At 40.9% G+C, this 18348-nt stretch overlaps 1 protein-coding gene across 3 annotated transcripts in view; it reads left to right on the forward strand.

Annotated features, from left to right (window-relative positions):
- The window catches only part of ELP4 (elongator acetyltransferase complex subunit 4), a 200922-nt gene that overhangs the window by 97153 nt on the left and 85421 nt on the right, over window positions 1-18348 (forward strand). For all 3 annotated transcript variants that reach the window (XM_018567806.1, XM_018567811.1, XM_018567818.1), the window contains one exon: window positions 14842-14950. In XM_018567806.1, the coding sequence (XP_018423308.1) occupies window positions 14842-14950 (109 nt within the window). The remainder of the gene's footprint in view (window positions 1-14841; window positions 14951-18348) is intronic.

An 18348-nucleotide genomic window follows, 5' to 3' on the forward strand; every position in this document is an offset into this window, starting at 1 on the left:
TATATATCTCTTTTGATTTTGACGTTTAAACCATTATTATACCAACAAATTATTTTTTTGTCCTGTCAACTATCTATCTACACTCTAATGCGTCCCTGTCATGAAGTTTAAAAAAAAAAGATAGAAAAGGAATCACTGAAGTGAAGATACATACCTATCCCTACGCCTTTTCCACAACTCTTCACTCTCTTGCAAGCCACCAGAAGATTCTTTGGCATCCGACGCACCTGCATCCCATGCTGCTTGCCATGGTTTCATCTGATGACAGCTATATCACTACTGTGTCTTTTAATGATGTAGGGGCCAGCAGATGGAATTATGGCACATGGTGGGGGACCAGGCATCCGACACCCATGAAAGTGTGTTGAATACTGAAGATTCTGTTGGCAGCAGCACTTTACAAGAGAGCAAACATTCAAGGAATGGGTGGCAAGGCGGACAAGTATAAATGTTTAAAAGTATTAAAAGCCTTCTTTTGCATGTTACTTTTTAAATGACAGAGCTGGTCTAAGAGGAAAAAACAGGCAGTCAGAGAAAAGCTTTCCTAACCATTCAGTAAACTTCTCTGGGTTTGGTGCCCCATCTCTGTGTATTCTTCTCTCTATCAATTCTATTTGTTTATGTTGTACCGATATATTGCTCAGAGATTAAGAGATGTCAAGGCCATTCTGATATATCCTTGCCCAGTACAGTGATGGCATTGATTCTAGCACCCTTTGATGGGTCCATAATCTGTACAGTGCCAAAGTATTTCAAAGATCGGAAGAAGCTATAAAATCCATAATGTGCAATCATTCTGTTGTTCTGGTATATTATCTGATATAGAAAAACAGATATCTTCCCAAAATGAAGGGAGCAGACGCAGTGTTAATGAGTACGTGGTATTCCTTCTTCAAGAGAGAAAGTGAGGAAGAGTTAGAGTAGTAGTGGTCAACTTTTGAGAAGGATGGGGCCTCAACGGTGGCCTTTAACATCACCAAGGATAACACATAATATGCAATATGTGATGCTACAGAAGACTGTAGAGACAATATACATATTAAAAGAGATGGTCAGAGACGGAGGATAGATTACAGAAGTTATTAGAAACTGAGTACTCTGCAGAATAGATCACTGCCATTACATCCCATTTACAAATTATAATTTCTTCCTCTAACTGCTGGAGTTCAAGGGCCGCACATCAAGTACCAAAGGGCCAAGGGTTGGCCATCAGGTAGTTAAAGCGTCTGTTATATGAGAATCAAAAGTCATAGAAAGTCTCCCAAATGAGCACACTAAAAGGAATTCAAATCTGACCGAGATTCTAACCCCTGCTCACCATGTCCAAAAAAAGTTATGGAGTTCCACTTTAAGCTATTAGACAAGTTAGAAAATCTTGACACCCACTATAACCTTGCACTAAGACTGACTGCCCACCACAAATCCAACGCTTCTACTTGTTGCTTCATTGCTTAAACAGGAATGTTTTTGCAAGCACAGTGTTCCTCTGTAGGGGAGAAGTCGTGTCTGCAGATGTCAGATCTTACATCCAACAGTCACTTGATTCCATGGCCAGCTGCCGTAGATTTCAAGTAGATCTAAACCCATACACTGAAGTCTCATATAAGCATGAACATGTTCATTTAATTTCAAATATTTTTTACATCTTGGAAATGCAGCTTTCATTATTATAATACCTGGTGATCCTGCCATAAAGGCCCTTCTTTGGGACTCTCTGTTATGCGGTTATGCTTCTGTGTTTTCACCCTATGTACCCCTGCTGGAAGCTACAAGCAAAATGTGCAGACACAAATTGTGCAGCTATAGGCCACAGTTTTCACCATCAGGAAGTCAGTCCTGATCAATGTTGTGCAGTTAATGCTTGGGCAAATCCTTGTATACAGGAAGTGGCTGAAGGATACTTGAGGAGATCAGCAGCATTAAGATGGGAAAAGGCTTAAAATAAGGAAGAAAACAGTATTATATGAAGAAAAAAAATCTGACGAACTTACAACCAACCTGAACTTGTAGCCATCAGGGCTTATCTTTGCCATTAGGGGACATTAGGCTTTTAATGGTCAGTGTGCAAAATCATAACTGATGTCCTGGCCTTACTCAGAAACACTTTTGCAACAATAGTTACACTTTTTTCATGGATCAGTTCATCTAATTTGTATTTTAACAGTTACATTTTAGAAAATATATTATAGGAAACATTTTTCTTGTCTGAATGTACGGATCATGTGAATATGTGCTATCACAGTGCTAATAAAGTACAATTTAAACATTTTGTTGGTAGAGTGTTTGAAACAGTGTGACTTCTGTCATAGTTGGATCATTGCTGCACAGGTACTATATTTACTGAGCTATAGCTCTAAATGAGAGCAAAAATAGATTAGGCCCTGTAACTTCTGGCTGCCGCAGACCAGCGATGGGAAAATAAAGCTCTTAGCCACGAGAAGTAACACTTAGAATTAATATTTAATTCTGCCGACAAATTGTACGCTGCAGCTGAAAGCTTCTTAAGAGTTGTTTGTGCCACAATTGACCTACAACTTTAATAGCTCACTTGCAGAAGCAAGTGCCAGTTCAGCATAGAGCAGCCACTGCTTGGAAGTCTAGGGAGATTAAAATCAGCAAAGCAAATGGTATTGTAGGGTTCCTGGGATGGAGCCTTCTGGAAGTCTGGTAGCCGGTGTAGGTCTGCAGCCAGAACTCATGTGAAAACAGTGGGGGAAAAGACAGCACTCCTGCTCTGGATGGGTCTGGGTATCGGCCAATATCACAGCTCTCCTCAACTGTATCTAAAGGCAGCCCTTCATTTGGCATTAATCATAAATGTAGAGCCTGTAAGTACCTGCCCTCCCAAGTTAACCCCTTCTTTGCTCTCAGCCCTGCTGACTCACCACAATATATATATCTATATTTATCTGCTGTAAATTAACTTTGTTTGCTTGTCATAGAAGTTCCTTTTCACACCTGCAAAAAAAAAAAGGTTGCAACTAAATATCTATAGTCACTTACAGAACATTATACTCAATGCAATCCCTTAACCTGGACCAAACCCCAAGGGCCCTTTCACACCTTTACACTGCGGTAATCCATGGTAAAATGCTTTTTTACTGCATTTTTAGGCAACTTATGTTAACGCATGAACTGCATCTTGCATGGCACCTATCCACTGAAGTTGTAACATGGTAATGTGATTTCAAAAGTAATTTTCAGTCTTTTTATATGTGCATATTTTGGTAAATGAATACCTTGTGATCCTCCCATTCTGGTCCTTATTCAAGAACTTAGTGATATGGAGTGACAACTGTTTCCCAGTTGTGCTCCTGCATTGTCACCCTCACTCCTGTTGGAGACTACAAGCATCTGTGCCAACACACATTACACAGGTATGGTCCACTGTTATCGGGAAGTGAATCTACCAATAATGTGGAAAAATTGATGAAGGCTAAAACAAAAATGTTTATATAAAACAAAATGGCAATTGCTAATGATGACCAGTGCTTTAGCAAACCAGATGCCATTTAGCTAGGGTCTAAATCTACTGTAATGTGCACTGCCAGCCGATTTAAAATGAGTGTGCCCATTTAAACAATTAAAATTATAAACGTTCAAATTTAAGGTTTAAATACAGTTCAATTATGTACTACTGGATGGTTTCTACTAGTAATATCTGTACTTGCAACCTCTCTCTCACCCCCTTCATTTCCAAGTTACCTACCGACTTCTATTGTATTCATTTTATGTTATTGTGCTAACATGTAGTGTCCTATTAAACAGTTATTGGATTGTAAAAGAAGAGACAGTACTTTAAAAAAAATGTTTATTGTGACATTGTACAATTTAAAACTATACAAAAAAGTGTACAACGTGTGCATCATGTGATGGACCTTAAAACCTAAGCTTTAATCATGACATTGCAACCCCTAACAATAACCATAAAGTTCATGTAATGTCTATAAAGTCCCAGTGATACTAATATTCCCAACCTTAGAAGTGTTTTTGCAAACTATTTTATCACAGTGGGCTTTTAGCCAGACTCATCAATGGAAATCACTTTATTTTATATTTTTTACACTTAGTTACTTTTTTTTTTAAATCATAAATCACCTTGCAGAGACCTGTTTTCACTTTGTCATTAAAGCAACACTAAACTCGGGAGTTAAATCTTAAAAATACATCTAAGTACCTTAACTATGAACAAAAATGTATCTTATTTGTGTATCACTGGGCTGTAGATCCTCAAATTATCTCTGAATTGGTGCCGACACCGTCCTTCCTTCTGGATGGTGGCTACTTTTGTTACCCATGGCCCCCGTGTGTGTTGTAATGTAGCCACGACTCCAAGCTCGCTCCCGTGATGGACTACAATCTCATGTTTAGTTTAATAATTTGTATTGAGATTGTAGTCCATAACGGCAGCAAGTTTGGAGCAGAGGCTACGTTACAACACACACAGGGACCATGGGGAACAAAAGTAGCCACCCTTCAGAAGGAAGGACAGTGTATGTACTGTATGACAAGAGTGTTAATCACCTACCCACCATATAGATATATTTTGTCAGTTTAATAATACTTTGCACATTTGTAAGCCTTTATTTAAGATTCTTTAAGCCTGGCCTACTCCAATAGAGGAAATGTGCCAAAGGAAAGTTCCCCAAGATAGAGCAATTGCTCCTTTTGTGCAAATCTGTCTATTTTTAACCATTTTCTATGCCTTAATTTTACATCTACCCATATTTTCATGTGTATTGGTAGGAGAATGTTGACTTTCTTTGGAGCTCAGCCATTCCACCACTCACTTTATATTTCTTCCTGTCTCTCGGGGAGAGAGCAAATATTGTATAGAAACATGTGACAAGAAGCTACAGCCATGCCTGGTGGTATATTTGAGAGTTACCTAGAGAGTTACAGGAAAAATGGGGCTCAGGGTTTCTGCGTATGCACATGTCTACATGCAGTCATTCAGGATGGGGCATCTTGCATAGTTCACCATAGGGGGTTAAATAATTCAGCTCTGCAGGAGCCAATAGCCGAGTACATCCGATGATGTCCTGACCAGCAGAAGGTGCAGTCATCTCTTCTGCTGACTCTCCATCACTTTCCCACCTGCATGAACTCTCTTTCCCATCCAGTTCCCCATCTGGCCCCTGGATTGCCAGCTTGTGTTTGATGACAAGCTATAATTTTGCACTCAATATGGGATTAGTCTAAGCTGATTCTAAACTTTAGTATCTTTTAACCTGCCACTTGATTGTAGACATCAGCTGGATGCTCAGTTTGAGATTTGGGTACTAGCAATTATTTGTGCTGGAAGCAAACTTGCTTCCAAAATCGTTAAAATGAAACAACTAATTTATTTGGGAAACTTTTATCTGGCGTATTGTCATTTCAGTCGAATTAAATATATTATTTTTGTAAGTGCGTGTCGAGACAAATATCAAGATCAGTTTGGAATTCATAAAAATTGATGTTTTTTATAGTGTAGATTTATTACTTATGGTCTGTCTGTCTGTGTATGGCAGGCGTGGGCAACTGCAGCCCTCCAGCTGGGCTTTAACTAGAAATCCCAACATGCTTCTGGGGGACATGCTTCTAACTCTGTTTTGCAATGCATCATGGGACCTGTAGTTCCACAACAGCTGGAGGGACGGATTTTCCCACCCCTGGTCTATGGTCTGCCTGTCTATCTGTCGTCTATCTGCCTATGATCTTACAGACTACCTGGCTGTCTATGTATTAAATATTGATCTTATGTCTAGAAACAATCAATTTAAAATGTAACTAAACCCAAGAGCACAAATGTAATATATTGCAGCTTTTCAGTCCTTAGGTGTGTAGCTGCCTTCGTTTGCTTTACTCAGACTTTATTCCTTTTATTTTCACCTGCCAGTAACACTCGGTCGCTCACCCATGTACTGTATATATGGAGGAGCAGGGTTGTCAGCCTAGGACAGGAAGTGTATAAGGACTAACTAAGGACTAACACCTCCCCTTCTCCTTTTGTGATAACCTAGGGGGAAGGTGTTCAGTAGTTCACTGGGGTGAACTAGGTTACTCTGATAATACTGGTTGAAATACAGTTCAGCAGAGGTAGCGTACATAAGAAGTTATGAGCTTACTGGATTTTTGACAAATCAACAGGTATTAATTTGCACTTATTGAACAGATTTACACTCCCTGGCCAAAAAAAGTCACCTCCTGGATTTAGCTGAGCTAATAGGTCAGAGCTTTCCATTGGATAATCGGTCTAGGTTCAGCAATTATATATCCCCCAAAAATGAGGTCATCTGCCTACCTGAATATACTGAATGACCAGGTTTTTCCATCAATGGATTTTTTTCTTCCCTGATGACACGGACATATTCCAAGATGACCTTGGCAGGATTCATGAGGCTGAAACGCGTTAGCGGGACTGCTATGTCTGGTTTTATGCCTTGAATAAAAAATAATATTTTAACTAGATCTGGAAATGTGTGCAAACACTTTTTTCTACTGTTTATGACACATGGCTGGTGGAAGCCTTTGTTGTGCACCGGTGTTCTGTGGAAGCGTATTGGAGCAAGGAGGTAGCAGACATTCTATTTATCTGGTGAGCTTACTTTTGCTCCCATGCCTTAATGTTAGCTTTTTGAGTGTAGGTCAATTTAAGGGAAGGTTCATTATATGTTACAATGTCTCACTTCAAACCTTCGAATATTAATTTAGCTAATTATTATTATTATACAGGATTTACTGTATATAGCGCCAGCAGTTTGTGCAGCGCTTTACAATATAAGGAAGACATTACAATAACAATACAACTCAAGACAAGATGGTAAGGAGGGCCCTGCCCCTGAGGGCTTACAATCTAAAAGGGAGGGGGAAGTGATACATGAGGGGGTAGCTGTGTAGGGATCAATTGTTTGAATTATTACTAATAATTTTACTAATTTTTGGACCAAAGAAGTGTACCGTTTGCTATACACACATGGATGTCACACAATTATACCCTCTTCAACCAATAAGAACATTCACTACTGAATGCAGTTGAGCCATCTTCTCTTTACTGCCCCACATACTACAGGGCTACATCAATTCATCTCTACTGTGTCAACGAAGATATATAGAAAATTACAATTTTCCCACCCATCTGATTTTTTATGCAGCAGTGATGTTTTGATATGATTTCTCATTTGCCATACACACTGAGATTGTCACAGGATCCTAAATATCTTGATCCATTCTCTTGCGGTATAATGCAACCTGTCATTGCACCAATATGACCAATGATAGCCAATAAACGTTCTTTCATGTGACAGCAAGATATGTTACCCTATGTAACCAATCAGAGTTCAGCTATAAATATTCTAGTGCAATTTACAAATAAAAAAAAAATCTCGTTGCTATAGGCTACAAGTTATGTTTTTAATTTACATTTAATACATGACATACATTGTGCATTCCAGTATTCCAGGTAGAATGAATTATTATAAACTAATATATAATTTATTGCTGCTGTCATAGAAGAAGGGGAAGTTTTTGTTTTTTTTTAAAAAGCTTGGTAGTTGCAAGCTGTGATTCCCCACCACCCCAGCACACAATGATGTGACAGAATCGCTGTAGCGGTGTCACTCTCTTCAACCACTGCTAATTTGTAATGTTTCTGCCATTGTTATACAATGCTATGTACCGGTTGCAGAGCTTTTGTGTGCTTCTACACATGATCCTCGTTTGAAGTTCTACACAGGTCACTGCCACTCATTGAAGAGCCCCAAGTGCTGGAAATGCAGGTGCAGGTTTGGCTCTTTTTCATGAAATCATGGCATACAAATAGTGTGTCTTGAAATACTGCAACACCTTTCTTTAGGCAGGTTCAAACTCATTTGCTAATGTATGCACACCCACTCAACACATCTGACGTTAATGGCACAGATAACATCTCGATGGAAGATCTCATCAGAAGAAACAACATTTTAAAGTGAAACCAAAGGAAAGGGGGTAAAAAGGTGCTTAGTGGCATAGACGAAATCAAAGGGTGAACGTACTGCCTGATGGGGCCAAAAAGACAAGGGGGGCACTGAGGGGTGCACAGGGAATGATGAGCAGATCGTCCAAGATTGAGGAGAGTCATCCTGTCTACTCTTGATCATTATTCCCCTCTGTAGGGGGAGCAAAAGCCAGTACTGTTAAAAACACAAAATATCAGAGAAATATGTAGTCAGGATTTATTGACTTCTCTTTCTAAAAATGCTTTCATGCTTCAAAACTTTGATCCAAAATATGTATGTAGATAAGGATTCCTGACTTTCCTGACCTGCATACTTTATTAGTCATTAAGATGAAACCATTGGGTTAGTATAATACCCAGGCAACTAGTATTTTCTGAAGAAGACCAGCGGGCCCCATGTTTCCTTCCCATGTGTTTACTACCGATTGTGGCTTGGGATCATTGAAACTGGTAAAGCCAATAGGTGCATGTTTGGAGTGTATTGGGAAATAAATGATGAGAAGGCAGAGGAAACATAAATATGGACATCTGGCTTGTGATTTTCTGATGGAGACACCCTCATTAGGTGGCACAAAAGCAAAAGATATAGGGCATACATAGAGCAACACTGATGAATGCCAAAGGAGAGCTCAGTCTGTTTCTTGGACTGGATTTCTCTGCATTCTTTATCCCTGGTACGAATCGTCCAGAGGGGTTGAAATGACCAATGACCAAAACTGAAGGAGCAGTAATATTTCTGCATTGTTGACTGATGCAGGGACAATGGAGAGGGGCTTGAGGCAAGAGTTTGTGAATTGTTTTGATATTTTATTAAACATTAACCACTTTAAATAAAAAGAGTGTAAGATCTTTAACAGGAAATAACGCGTAGCAAGTTCCAAAATACTTTGTTCTCACCAATTATTTTACTAAAGTTTGCTCAGGTCCCCAACAGTTGTCACTACTAATCTAAGGGTAGACACACTTTCTTCAGCAAGTAGTAGTTTTGAGGCTACCCATACAGTGATCTTAGGGAAAGAATGGCATCCTTTAAGGTCCTTAAAGCGAATCTTTACACTCAACAACCAAATTCTCCCAATGCGTCCCCCTATGTATGATGATTAATAATAACAGACATGTCAGGTGTAAAAGGCTGTGATTGTGAAATACTTACACTTGCAGAGCATTCACTTCCTGCTTAGAAAGGGCAAAATTACTTCAGTTTGCCAAAAACAATGCACACTTAGATTGCCTTGTCATCAGCAGAGCATTGCTGGGAAATCTCCTCTTTAATCTCATGAGATCTCAGGGAAAGGCATTTTCCTCCCCTGAGATGATGTGCATGGTCACATGACCATGACTATTCACATCCATGAAATAAAAGGAGAACTAGTAATCTGCCCTTAGTAAACATGGTCACTAGGGAAGAAAAGAGAAATAGTGTATGCAAAGAATGCAAAGCTGACAATTATCTAGAAGTATGTGTAGATTGTCATTACTAAACATTTCTAAAGGTGTGTTGTTTGTTGTTGTTTTAAAGATATGGGTAAAGGCCCGCTTTAATAACCAAGTAAATGATATACGGTAATTGATACAGAACACTCATAGGCACAGTCACCTTTGCAAACTACCTACTTTGCCATCCCGTTATTTTACCTTTTTAAAGCTCTGCTGAAATATCTGCTTTAGAAGACATACTACCTAAAGTCCTAATGAATTACTTAACCAGACCACTACATACACTATATTGCCAAAAGTATTGGGACGCCGGCCTTTACATGCACATGAACTTTAATGGCATCCCTGTCTTACTCCGTAGGGTTCAATATTGAGTTGGCCCGCCCTTTGCCACTATAACAGCGCCAACTCTTCTGGGAAGGCTTTTGGCAATATAGTGTATGTTAAAACCCTTACCTAAGAAAGAAGTGTTGTAAAATGAAAAAAAAAAAAGGCATTCTGTTGCCCCATAGCCTAACTCCATCCTTTTTTTTTTTGGATGGGGTTGGAAAGAGTCAAAATTTCTGTGAGGCAAAGACAGCAATAATAATGTTAAACATTATTATCCTTCTTCTACTAAAAACATTTGAGAGAATTGCCATCACCATCCTCACAGGAAGTAGGGGGGACCTCCATAGGTACACAGACAAAACCCTGACGTGGGCTCTAACCCTTTTCCACTTTATCCAAAATAGATCTAAGCCTAAATGGTGACAGTGATAATTCCTTTGTGCTGACATTGACATTTTTTTTTAGGCTTTCTGTATGTTAGAGGCAAAATGCTTGCATTGGGTGTATTTGGGAATACCTTCTGCATCACAATCAGGAGTTTCCAGATTACAGACAAAAGAGAGTGGGGAGCAGTAGAGCAAACTGAAGCATTGGTCGGGGTTGGCTGTATTCATGTACTCCAAGTTTTCATTTTCAGTTCTAATCAGAGTTTTCCCATTAACGCAGTGTTGGCCAATCAGTTCTGTCTGATCTCTTTACTTCCCTTTTAGCATTATCACATGACCAAATGCCAACACGTTGTCATGTGATGGGCACCATTGGGGAGCATGAATTCCTGGATAGTGATGAAAAGAAGCATTTTGCATCTGTCTCTTTTTTTTCTACACAGTGTTTAGGGAGCTCCTGTTTTTTTCATGCAAAGTGCCAGGGCTATAGGTATCCTTTTAAAGCATTTACATCGCTAAATACAAAGCTACCAATCCTATGATTCGTTTGAAACGTTAAAAATTGAACAGCTTGTTATCTAATGATAACCAAGGAGGCAAGAGGTTTTACCATCTCAAAATTAAACGGATGGTCTTAAAAGCAATTTTTATGTGCAATTAATAAAAATCTTTAAATTATTTATCCTGCAGAAACATATGAATAATTGATAGTTCGCTGGAAGAACACATCAGGGACCAGAAAGTAATTTTAACAGTAAGTGCTTGTCCGCCCGGCTACACACACTGTGCTGGCACACTGGGTAAGCAGCATGCTACAGCCCTTTATGTCTGCAGAGTGCTGGATAACTTGCACACTGTGCGATGCTTTGAAACCAGTATGATTACATGGATAATATCAAAGGTTGCTAGGAAGTGTTTTGTTCCTCTCTGGTATAGGAGTTGTATAAATGGATCATTCTTCCTTTGAACAGGAAGGGGAAAAATATGACTTATTTGGCAGTACATGGACTGGAAAACACAGACAGGTCTATATATAAATCTTCATCCTCACCATACGCTAGGAGAATGCTCTTTGCACAACATTTCTGCCACTAAATAGAGCTGGAGAGCTTAGGAATTGCTTCTCGGCTTCAGCCTTATTGTAGGCGAATGCTGTTCACATGGCATTTCTGCCACTGAATAGAGCTGAGGTGCATAGGAATTGTTTTTTGGCTCCAGCCATGCCCTAAGTGAATGCCGTTCGCATGGCATTTCAGCCACTGAATAGAGCTGGGGAGCATAGGAATTGCTCTTCAGCTCCATCTAGTGGTGAGAATGCTGGTGAATGGCATTCGCCCAGTGTATGGCTGAGTGCAAGATTTAAAAGTAAACCCTATGGGCTTCAAATATGCTGGTCATACAAAACAAGAAATCCTAATGATCAATCAATTGCCTTCATCGATGGAATCTGTCTGAAACTGTTGAAATGTGGCCATACACTGCAAACAACTTCTGTTTTATTTGTATTGGATTCTTATCAAAATGCTATTGAAGGTGTTTGGTTCAGCAGTTTGTTTATGGAGCATATGTGAGCATGAGTTGGTGGGTAGGGGTATGTTGGCAGGGAGGAAGGAGGGCGAGCGGCATGTGGTGTGATGGGAAGGGGGGGCTTCAAGTGAAGGGCGGTTGTATGGGCTAGCAATATGTTTGCAACAGATATAGGTCGAGCAACTGCTTTGCAGGTACAATATAAAATGCACAATGCACAATGTAAAAGGAAGACAAGTACACAGCTATATTATTATCTTGTTTATTAATACAATTACTTGTGCACATGTAACCTGTACAATTTAAAAGTTTGGTCACACTTTCCTACACACTTTGGTCACACTTTCCTAAAGGCTTTTTGTAAAGTTGGTGGCTTATCAGTTTTGGGTTAATTCTATTATGTCTGTATGAAAAGTAAGAAGTAAACGTTTTAAAATAGATTGATCACATTGGAAGGTGCTCTTTAAATGATCGGATCGAAAATAAAGCAATGTAAGATAGACGAAATACAGTCAGCAAACAGATTATTCACCTAAATGTGCCACAATAATTCACAATAACATATGTGCTTATTCACACCTTTATTACTTGTGTCATGACACCTATGTAGATGTGTGTTGTGATGTGTTGACAAAGTTTTTTGCACCCCTTTGCAGATCTACATTGTGTAGTAATACACAGATACATAAGCTACTAAAAGAAGAATGCTTTTTTCAAGCATTGAGATGCATTGAAAGCCAGTTCAAAACAAACCCCCCTCATCAACATGCTCATTTATTACATAACTTATTTTAGACCCAGTCATCAACATGCTCATTTATTACATAACTTATTTTAGACCCAGTGACATCATGACTAAGGGGGTTATTCATAAACCTGCCGAAGGCAGTCGAGTGGATGACCCAGCCGAAGTGAAGTGAGCCAAATAACGTTCGGCTATTCACTCCGGCTCAGTATGGCTGATTTCAGCCGTACATCGGCTGCACTTTGGTCAGAGCGGAAGCACTTCGACTCATCCGATCCAACATCTGGATCCGCTGAGCCGAAGCTCCGGCAGCTTACTCGCTGCCTTCGCCCCTAGTCTCATAGGGGTCGATTGGCAGTGAGTAGATAGCATTCGGCTTGGCTATTCTGCTCGGTACCTCTGTCGTACCGAGCAGAATAGAAAATCAGTGAAGAAAGTTGAAAAAAATATTTTTTTAAATGTAAATAAATAGTACAATTAAAAAATAAAGATTTAAAAAAAAAACAATTGGGCGGAGCTAGCAGTGACAACTAGCTCTGCCCAACTGTTGCCCTATTGGCCGGCACCTGCTAGAGCCAATGAACTGGGTGGAGCCTGCCGTGACTATGTTTAATTGTTATTGGCGTGTTATTGTTTAATGGCAGATCAGCATCCCCAGGTCATTTGGGGATGCTGATCTGTCATTACAACTGGGCGGGGCCAGCCGTGAGATCACGGCTGGCTCTGCCCAGCTGTCATTTGCGGGGCTTATGGCCAGCCTTTGGCAGGCCATTCACCCCGCTTCAGGTGTCACTTCAGCTCAGTCAAGCAGGAACATATGCCTTCGGCTCGGCTGAACCGCTCGTCCGCCTTCGGCGGCTGTACAGGCTGTAGTGAATAGCCCGTACAGCAGCCCTTCGGTTCGACTGAACCGAAGGGCAGAGGTGGCCGAAGAGAGCTGAAGAATCAGCTGAAGCTATGGCTGGATGTTTCGGCTCCTTTCGCAAATAACCCCTTAAGTATTTGTGCTTCCCTATTCAATGCCAACAGATCATGGCTAGTGGGAGAGACCGGAAGGGTGGTGTACATAACTTTTCTGAACACAGCACCCTGCCTCGGTATTTCTCTCAGAAGCCCTCAAGCGTGATGCAAGCAGTGGGCTGGCACTTGGGAGGAGTTATGCAAATATCAAAATGGCTTGATGCAGTGGCGGACCTAGGGAACAAAGGGCCGTGGTGCAAGATTATTTTTGGGGCCCCCCCCCCAAAAAAAACCCCACAAACCCCCCTAACTCATATCCCCTTTAGCAACCACAAAAAAAAAGTTAGAAAAATGGCATTGCTGTATGGAGAATGGGACCTGCTATATAGAACTATAAATACCAGCAGTACTTTATACAGTAATGTCATCAATTGGGCTAAAAAAAAAAATAATGATTTTATTTATTAACTTACCTTCACCTCTTCTGGCTGTTTCCTGGTGGGGGAGGCTGCAGAAAACCACCCATGTGTGTGTGTCCATCTCAGGGCGGCCGTGTACTCAGGCGGCTGTCTGCTGGGTCCTCACGGCCGAGGCCCAGGGCTGCCCCCTGCAGCGCCTGTAGGCTTTTTTTTTCTCTGCTCCCTCCACAGTTTTCGGCGGCAGACCGGACCCCTCCGTTCTCCCCCCGGGGGGTGCATTTTTTTTTCTCTGCTCCCTCCACAGTTTTCGGCGGCAGACGGGCCCCCTCATCTCTGCGCCGGGAGTGTCGGAAAGACCTCGTCGCACACAGGGGGCCCGTCAGCCAATGTGATCACTCCCGTCGCATAACGATCCCATGGTAACCAGCGGCCGGACACCAACGGACCCCCCCATCTCTGCCCCAGAGCTGTGTTTGAATAGATACTCAGGCCCCACCGCCGGGGCTGCATCGGTGGTAGTTCCGCCACTGGCTTGATGTCAGTCTGCAGTAGTGGGTGTTTCTAAGCAAGATTACATTTGATACAGACAACCTTAGGTAACGCCTACATGTGATGCTGGGCTTCTATGATTGAAAGAACCAAAATCCAGTCAATGAAAGTGGAGGGGCCAGGGACCAACAGGCTTGTGAGGAATAGGCTAGATGATGCTGGATGTCATCCAGCCAGGCAATTAGGTGGGCTGCAGCTTCTAATGCACATTGTGGAGCTTACAGTGCAATCAGTGTATTTCAGTACAGGAGAGCAGCCTGTACAACTGTGCAAGGCTGACGTAAGGCTGAAGTTCAGCTTTACGGCAATGGAATACAGTGAATTGTTGCCTCTTGTTATGCCTCTGTGTTCTACACTACAAATCTCTCTATATAATCTCGGCACATTGGGAAGCTTTATAGTGTGGATTTATTTCTGCCTATTTGGCAGCTCATTGATAAGACACAGATTTATCCTGCAAACACTAATTACATCCTCCTCAATGTTTATTTTGTTTTGCTTGTTTTACAGAATAAAGCAATTACAGTGCGTGTAAGAAACTTGTCAGATACGGTCGTTGGCCTTGAATCATTTATCGGCTCAGAGAGGGAATCCAATCTATTATACAAAGACTATCATGGTGAGTTAATTTGTCTGCACATCCAGAAGATATCTATGGTGCGTACAGTGTACATGGAGCGCTAGTCACCTGCCCCTTTCTTGTCCTTGAACTGTGCTGTAGCATGCGTTCATGGCATTTACTACTATGCTCTGAGTGTCTGATCATTTCTTCACTTGGGGCTCTGAACACATCCTCCAGATACAGCTGTGAGTACTCATCAACACTAGGCTCAGCTGTGAGCATAAGTGAACCGTTATGTACAGGGCTGAGCACAGTGTCACTGAGTATTGACAGCTGCAAAACAACAAAGACAACAATTGTTTGTCTGAAAGATGGCTTCACAATGTGCATTCTTGGAGTGCTATCTAGATGTTGGCTTGTGTTTCCTGTAAGGCACTTACTGGCCTTTGCCAAGGTCTTTAGGTAGTGAAAGGATAGTACCCAAGCAAAACGGTTTTAACTACTTATTTGCTTTTATTTTGCATTTTCTGATCACCTTTGGGTACTTTTGAGTAAATACGACTCGAATGATCTCTTAATACAGCTTTGTTCATATTGCCCTGGGTATGATAGCATGACCCTGTGTGTACTAGTTCTGACATCTAACTTAAGCTGGCCACTGTTCTATTATTATTTATTTTTTGTTCAACCCGTGGACTGAAGGAAAAAAATAGAACTGATTCCTCCATCAGCGCTTACGGCCTATTTATTGTTTGGATGAGCCTAAAAATGCACGTGCATGACTAGTGTGAATGGGGGCCTATATTGTAGAGATCTGAGAGTGGGAGTGGGAGAGTAGTTTAGAAAAAGACAATGGTCAGGACTGATGCCTCTCAGTTCACAAAAATGTTGCATGTTGTCAGTCCACAACAAGACAAATCCTGGCATATCAACAGGTATTTTTCTGCACTTGCAGGTATAGAACACGAGAAGATGTTCATGTATCGCAGAGATTCTGCAGATGTTTATTTTTATTTGGCCTTGACATTTGCTTTAAAGCTGTACTCCAGATTTTGTTCTTTGTGTTTTCTCCTGTATTTTTTTTTGCTAATAAAGATATATTTTTTAAATATTGCATCCTAGATATAAATATTTATGTATACTCTCATTGGCCCAGTTTGACCCTCTGTAAGCATATATTTCATACCTGGTAGGGGCATAGGGATCTTGTAACTACAGTGCCATACAGTAATCTTCTGGTTCTGGTTACTGCTGCTGTGTTGAGCGAACACTGTTGTGAAAACACAGGGCATTGCTCGCTCGGCACAGTGGCCATTAAGCAAACGCCTAGTATTTTTATCAATGAATATGAGGTGTTCTCTGATTGGACAAGGGGGGTGGCGGGTGCCGTGACATCACAGCAGCAGTACAGATCTCTGGGAATACCACTGTAAATCATGGTGGTAGCTCCGCCTACTACAGTGTTTTACAGTGTTTTTCCCTATCGGGTATAAAATATGTATACTTACATTGGGCCAAGCTGGACTAATGCAAGTATGCATAAATATGTATACCTAGAGTACAGCTTTAATGTTGTCTTGTGCAGTGGGTGTTTTTATGTTGAGACTCCCCCATACTGCCACCTCATACATCGCCTAAGGAGATGGTGTAGGAACCTGTAGATGGGAAGAACAGCAGTTCATACATGACCTATAATAAAAAGGAAGAGGACATGGAATGCTGGCACTGTTGAAATGTTGAACGTTGAAGGAGAATTACATGAGCGTAGAGTTATATTGGGAATGAGATGTTTCTAATCTGGTTTTAGAATTTATTTCACCCTTATTTATTCTTTCCTTCAGCTCCACAGACCATTAGTGTAACTGTGTAACGTCTAATGCTAGCCATACATGCGCCCCACAGGCTGAAGGAGAGGAATCAGTCAATCCTTCCCCATTCATGCTAAATTGCATTAAGGGAGGAATCTGCCTTACCAGCTATTATATTTACACAGCCGACGTCCGCAGCTGTCTGAATGCCCAACCACTGACTGCATCTTCTTGGTTGAAGTCACTGCTCGGCCAAAAATGTTCCACCGATTGCCTTCAACTTTTTAGGCAAAGTTTGGCAGGGCCAGCCACGTGTTTTTGGCCAATTCAGCAGGAAATCAGCCAAAATTCAGATCTATATGGCTACCTTTAACCCTTTAACAACCTGCAACAACCTATTTGGATTTTCTTCCCTAACTCCCATAATGCAGCTATGGTTGCCTAAGTGGCCAGTCGCCAAGCATTGGTGCGGTCATGTGATTGCAGGGAAAGAGTCCTTAGCGCTGCAAGGTCCAGCTGTATTAAGCTTAAATTGAGCTGCTTCTGTTCGCCCATATGGGAAAATGGAGCCAAAGTGAGATGACACAGAAGATGACAGGTAAAGCACGGGTTCACTTCATGTAGATACTGTAGAAGGATAATGGTACAATCACACTTCCCAAAAAAGCAAAAAAACAATGCTATGACATTTTCCGCCTTAAATCATAACCTGAACACTATGCTTCCTGATCACAGTAATGAATTATGTTTCATTCTTTAATAGGACTGAGTGCTTCTTTTTTAATTTTAGAATTATCTTTGGTAACTATAAAATGTCATTCTATTTTAGAAAATAACAGTGATTTATTCCCTGAAACAGGAGGACGTTGGGATCACAAAGGCATTTCTTCTTATAATTAAAAAATACGTCCACCGAGTAAACCTTGTTCACATTTCCTGACTGCTAATCATTAGAAATGTTTTCTTTTTCCGCCTTCAGTAAAGTGCATTAAAGCACCAAAAAGGGAACATGGAATTTCCTTGCATGTTGTCAAGTCAGATTAGCCATGCAGGACTCAAGCAGACGCACATCTCAATAGGCTGGCTTTGGGGAATTCGTAGCCAGGGAAGGCTTGGCAATCATCTGACCAGCCAGTCGAAGTTGTCATGAAATCAATAGTTTTAAACTGGGAAGCTCGGCAGTCAGAGATTAGGGGGGAAGTGGCTTTCTATGGCTGCTCATTTTTAAATATTTATAGATTGGTATTAAAAAAATATATCTGTTAAGTTCAAACTGTTAAGGATAGAAGACAGAGGATGTTGAGGTGTTTGGTGATCTGCTGTTCCTAGACATGCATTGTGTCTCGGACTTCACAGAACTGAAAAATGCACCAGACAGAAATAGGACAAATAGAACCAGGTATATAGAGTAGTATCATTTGTATCCATACATGTATCCTGTATGTGTACACACACTTATTTACTGGGTTAGATTTCCATTGATGGAGCCTATAGCCATACAACAATTGGAACCCAAAGCCAGCACCTCTTTCCTGGGTCTCCAGCGCCTCCTTTACAAAGGGTCATATTCTTTTTTTGTTGTAGAATATTGTAAATATGGATGCGCAGAGTGATTTTGGCAAAATCAATCTCCCCACGAAATGTATT

This window comes from Nanorana parkeri, unplaced genomic scaffold, assembly GCF_000935625.1.
Source record: "Nanorana parkeri isolate BGI_ZX_2015 unplaced genomic scaffold, ASM93562v1 scaffold30, whole genome shotgun sequence".
In the NCBI taxonomy this organism is placed as follows: domain Eukaryota; kingdom Metazoa; phylum Chordata; class Amphibia; order Anura; family Dicroglossidae; genus Nanorana; species Nanorana parkeri.